Raw genomic sequence first — 6,144 nt, forward strand, 5'->3', positions numbered from 1 at the left:
ATATATATATATATATATATACGCACACACTCATATGCACGTGTATAATTAGAAGCATTCAAAACGCCTGTACTTGTTGCTTCTATTATGTATATGATATTAATTATCTCTAATGAGTTTACGACGTTGCTGTTTTATAATCCAATTGTTTTTCTTTTGTTCCTCTTTCTTTTGGAGATATTAAGTAATATAATTTCAGATTCTTCTCGACTATCAGTACCCTTTTCAACCCAATCCACTTCACCCAGTCCTAGCTGTTTCTCTTCTAATGGCGGCCTTAACATCTTCCTCATTTTACTAAGCTTTCAATCATATTACTAATCGCTTTCACTCCCTTGGCATTCTTCTTAATGGCTGCTAATATGCTTTCGTATCATTTCATCATTAATGTCTCTTTTTCTCTTGTCCTGTCTCTCTCTCTCTCTCTCCATTTCTCTCTCTCTCTCTCTCTCTCTCTCTCTCACACACACACACACACACACACACACACACACACACACACACACACACACACACTACCTATTCGCCCCTTTTTCTCATTTTCCATATTCTATCTTGAATATTACACAAACTTTCAAATATGCCAAATCCTTTTCTACTACCATTAATATCGGGTTTCAAGGAATCGATTATGAGATTGAGATATTTTCCAATGGCCTAAGGTAAATCGGTCGAAAGTTCATTTAATGCCCCTAACTTCTTTAAATCTAGACACTGTACACTTAGCCAAACATCTCTCCGATTTGGAAAATGAATACTAGATTAATCTGCAGTAAATAAATTGCTCTTGGGTGTAACTCTCCTAAAATTATTATTGTCATCATTAATATTGTAAGAATTATTATTAATAGTATGGTTGGGCCGCGAGTTGGCAGAATCGTTAGCACTTGGGACAAAATGCTTAGCAGCATTTCCTCTGGCTCTTTATTATCTGAACTCAAATACCCACTAACTCAACTTTGTCTTTCTAACTTTCGGAGTCGATAAGATAAAGTACCAGTCAAGTACTGGAGACGGTGTAATCTACATGACTCTTACACTCAAAATTGTCATTATTAATATTATTATAGTGGCGGATTGTCAGAATCGTCAGGATTTTGATAACTCTCAAAAGTTACAAGGCTATGGAATGGAAGGTTTGTGTCCAGTTGAAAGTGCCGAGACAATGGGAAAGAAACTAATGGTACAGAGCAAAGTCTCCAGTTGCTATACTTGTGATAACAAAAACTTTTTAAGCGCTTTTGTTCTTAACTAGAAAGGGTTAAAAAAAATAAGAGAAAACAAGAATAAACATCTCCATTGAACATTCACAAAGAATATTTTGTCTTCTTGTTTGAATTTGGCATCACAAGAATAAAAGTATCGTCTGTTGCGTAGTATATTTAATATCTTCTATTTTGGAAAACATAAATTAGATCAATGATTATTATGTTTTGTCATGTATAACTATTTACATGGCCAAGTGTTTTTTTTTCTTTTTTCTCTATGTAAATTTATTTACACGATTTTCTTTAAAACTAAATATTTCGTAATTTTATTTTTGTCTATTATTGATTCGAGAAGATCTACAATATCTTCAAATAGATACAACACCCTCGAAATCAGTAAATGATAATGTAAGAATTGTAAATCCATGTTTGCCAAGGACATTCAAATGTTGTCTGCATTCACTGCCATGAGGAGCTGTAATTCTGTACTTTTGTAATTATTTAAATTTATAATATATTCTTATAAAAATTTATGATATATTCTTCTAAAAATTTATAATATATTCTTATAAAAATTTGTGAGAAACAGTAATTCTTCTTAATATATAATGTAGCTAAGAAATAATGGTAGTTTGAATATAATTTAGTTAAAAGAAAAATATTGGGTCCATTGGACCCAGTTGGTAATTAGTGACATACATTTTCTCTGATAGACCAAGGGTTAAGAGAGTCAATGTGATTTGCAGGATATTTAGCGGATATGTCTGGTCGTCGACAACATAATCTCACTTAATGGTTCGAAAATTAATGACCGTATATGTTGTTGGTATGTTTTATTATTGTTTTTATTGTTAGTTACCTTATTTTGTTGTGCTCCATCCTTTCCCCAGAGCAAAAATACTTATAAAAATATTTTACTTCAGGTACAGTTGGTGCTTACAAGGACTGTACTTCTAACGGCACCTGGTGGCGCAATCCCCAAACTCAACAAGAATGGTCTAACTACAGCACCTGTATCGATATTGAGGTAAGTCATATGGTTTCTAATGTTGGCACACAAGTATATGGCGAGCTGGCAGAATCGTTACCGCGCCGGAAAAACTGTTTAGCGGCATTTCTTTCTACTTTATGTTCTGAGTTCAAATGCCACCGAGGTCGACTTTGTCTTTCTTTCCGGGATCGATTAAATAAGTATCAGTTGAGCAATGGAGTCGATCTAATTAACTTACCCCTCCTCCGAAGTTTCTAACCGAGAGCGAAAATTTGAGACTAATTTTGGTACACGAGATAATATATCGGTGCTACCGCCTGGCCAAGTGTTGCGCTCACGAAACTGTGGTTTCGATTTCTCGGACAAGGCGGTGCGTTATGTCCTTGAGCGAAATACTCTACAATCACTTCGACATCTGATTTGTATCACACTCTGCATACGTACAGGCAATGTTGATTTGACGGAGTGAGGGAGTTAATACACAGCAGAAACATTTAATCACTATAAACGAGTCATTATTGCAGGTTGTTCCATAAAATGTTGAGGAAACCCTTTCCATCGTTTTCGACAAGGAGGTCCACCATATATGCATATTCATATATCGTTCTTTTTCTTCTCCTTACAGAAACATCATGTCATCATATTTGTCGATACAACTTTCAGCCTGTTTAGTATAATCCTGCTGTTACCAGCCTGTGTCATATTTCTCTACTTCCGGTGAGTAATCAGCGTGTCGTTGGACACTTACTGTGTCTAGTTAAATAATCCGTCATTTGTTTTCTAATATTCTATATTTATGTGATCTACACAAAACTAAGATTAAAGTTAAGTCTTCTTGCCTTTTGCCAAGAGGATCCCAATGAACTTATAACTGCAGAATTCTTCTATTCACCCGTCATCAACCAATATGGTGCTGTAATTATCATTAAAACTGCCATAATTTTTCTGTTCTGCGTTCAGCTCCATATAACCTACCTAAAAGACCATATTTTAAAATTTTTCCTTCAACAGCTCTATCTACCTTAACATCTCGTGCTCAGAATTGCCAAATGCACGATCTTTTTCTGTCTAGAAATAGCTGGTTGGCCTATTACAAATCTCAAACTATGTGTTCAAAAAGGAAGCCCAAAAATTGACTGCAACTGTTAGACCTCCAGAAATATGTTCTAGAGTAGCAGTTTTCAAACTGACAGATGTCAGCCCTCCCAATCCACACACATAAAGTGGCTGTGTGGTAAGTAGCTTGCTTACCAACAACATGGTTCTGGGTTCAGTCCCACTGCGTGGCACCTTGGGCAGGTGTCTTCTACTATAGCCTCGGGCCGACCAAAGCCTTGTGAGTGGATTTGGTAGACGGAAACTGAAAGAAGCCCGTCGTATATATGTATGTATATATCTGTTTGTGTGTGTGTATATTTGTGTGTCTGTGTTTGTCCCCATCATCGCTTGACAACCGATGCTGGTGTGTTTACGTCCCCGTAACTTAGCGGTTCAGCAAAAAGAGACCGATAGAATAAGTACTAGGCTTACAAAGAATAAGTCCTGGGGTCGATTTTCTCGACTAAAGGCGGTGCTCCAGCATGGCCACAGTCAAATGACTGAAACAAGTAAGAGTATATATATATATTATATAAAAGATCGTGGGTAAGGCCAAAACAATGCGAAGTCAATGTATTTACTTTTGCTCCTGCTGCTTAACAAGTGTTGTCTGAGAGAGTTTATGCGACATTCAAAGGCTGTCTGTACTGATATCAAGTCTCTACCTCCTTTATTTCTTAAGTAGAGCCTGTCGATTTCACTATTTCTGTGGAGATTTCCAGTTGATGTGAAAATCTTGCGGATTTGAATGTCTATGAAGTGGATTTCTTCTACAAACAAGTATCCCAAGTGCTGGAATCAGCGCTAGGACTGCAAATGTATTGTAGGATGTCTTATAAGAGGAGAGTTGAGACTGCTATATTTTTTCTTAATCTGGTGCAATATTCTTGGGTCACTCTATCTTTATTCACGGTACCTTCGTACGATATATTCTAATCAATACCTAGGTACTTCTAGCGTTCTTTGTGTGGCACAGGAGAGAGAGTGGGACCATTAAAGTATAGGTTTTCTGTCTGGGGAACTGATTTTCCCAGTTCAACAGTCAAATAGGAACATTTCTTCTGGAAATATTACATTCGTATGTCAGCTGAAAATTCCAGCTGTTTTTTTTTTTTTGGCATTGTTAACATTCTTAGTATAAATCTTGAGGTCATCCCCCAAAAAATTATGGATTACAGTAATATGTATGTCATTATTCGGTTTATTTCAAGATTTCTTGTCAATAAAGAAAGAACCGGTTTCTAACATAGATCCAAGGTTCCTTCATTGGAATTTCAACATCAGCAACAGGGTATTTTTTATATGTGTGTATGTATGTATGTATGTATGTATGTATGTATGTACGTATGTACGTATGTATGTATGTATGTATGTATGTATGTATGTACGTATGTATGTATGTATGTATGTACGTACGTACGTATGTATGTATGTATGTATGTATGTATGTGTAGATTTGTATGCTTTATGTATGTATTCTCATGCATATAGTTACATATCTAGACAGGCTCATATATATTTAAATGATAAACTTCTGGAAAGGTTTACAGACTTTTACAGTTCCAGTGAAGGATTGGATCTGTAGCATGAAACTCGAGACGGTAGACGATTTCTCAGGTTTGAGAGAAAGAGAAAATTGATATACAGACATCAAAACCTAATTCCACTGTAATTAAGACGTCAATAATAAACTTCATTAAACACCAGTACATTATACAAACTTGCAAAATCGGCTGAAATGAACTTTTATAGTATATTTAGAATTTATTGCATATTTAGAATTTAAAATATTTTTAAATGTATAAATTTCACATAAAAATCTTAATTTTTCTCTTCCTTGTCCTCGCGATTTTTTCTCTTTCTCGTTCATATTTAAATCAGTAGGTGTTTCTTGATTATCATGTTTTCCCCGATTATTTGGGTAAACATCACTTTTGAATTAATTTAATTCAATTTAATTAATTATGTATCTTAGGTTCGTAATTGTATTGAAAACGACGTGTATCGCTAATGAAAAAGCTGTCGAAAATAATTAAATTATGAAGTATATATGAGGTTTAGCTTTTCCGATTTCTTTTCTAAATATATATGTGTATGCCTAGAAAATATACATACGTACATATATGTGTGTATGCGGGGAGAGAGGGGGGAGGAGAGAGAGGGAGAGAAATAATGTGGGTGGCTAATTCACAGTCTTATAACCTGACAAGGCGAGCTGAGTTTAACTCTCTGATGAGCATTACGATGCATAAGCATTAAAATGCGAAATCATTGATGATCTGGCTATATCTTCTGATGTAGGGAGCTTGCCTCCCTTGTCATTCATTAAGATATGGCTTTCTGTAGCTATTGAGTTGATTTGACTCTTATTTCTAGCAACAGCGGTGCTGATAGAGCCCTTTGTCACTTTAGAGACGTATATATTTATCTCTCTCTCTCTCTCTCACTCTCTCTCACTCTCTCTCTCACACACACACACACACACACACACACACACACACACACACACACACACACACACACACACACACACACACACACATACACACACATACAAAAAACAAAAAACCATATGTGGATGTATATATATTTATACACATATGGTTGTTTGTATATATACTCTTTACTCGCTTTTACTCTTTTACTTGTTTCAGTCATTTGACAGCGGCTATGCTGGAGCACCACCTTTAGTCGAGCAAATCGACCCCAGGACTTATTCTTTGGATGCTTAGTACTGATTTTATCGGTCTCTTTTGCCGAACCGCTAAGTTACGGGGACGTAAACACACCACAATCGGTTGTCAAGCGATGTTGGGTGGACAAACACAGACACACAAACATATACAC

General features: G+C 35.8%; 1 protein-coding gene across 1 annotated transcript in view; it reads left to right on the forward strand.

Annotated features, from left to right (window-relative positions):
* LOC106876900 (calcitonin gene-related peptide type 1 receptor) overlaps positions 1–6,144 on the forward strand; it is a 174,412-nt gene that overhangs the window by 104,364 nt on the left and 63,904 nt on the right. Inside the window, exons 3-4 of the mRNA XM_052970321.1 lie at positions 2,132–2,235; positions 2,825–2,916. Of these exons, the coding sequence (XP_052826281.1) occupies positions 2,132–2,235; positions 2,825–2,916 (196 nt within the window). The remainder of the gene's footprint in view (positions 1–2,131; positions 2,236–2,824; positions 2,917–6,144) is intronic.

The sequence above is a fragment of the Octopus bimaculoides genome, chromosome 9 (genome assembly GCF_001194135.2).
Source record: "Octopus bimaculoides isolate UCB-OBI-ISO-001 chromosome 9, ASM119413v2, whole genome shotgun sequence".
NCBI lineage: Eukaryota > Metazoa > Mollusca > Cephalopoda > Octopoda > Octopodidae > Octopus > Octopus bimaculoides.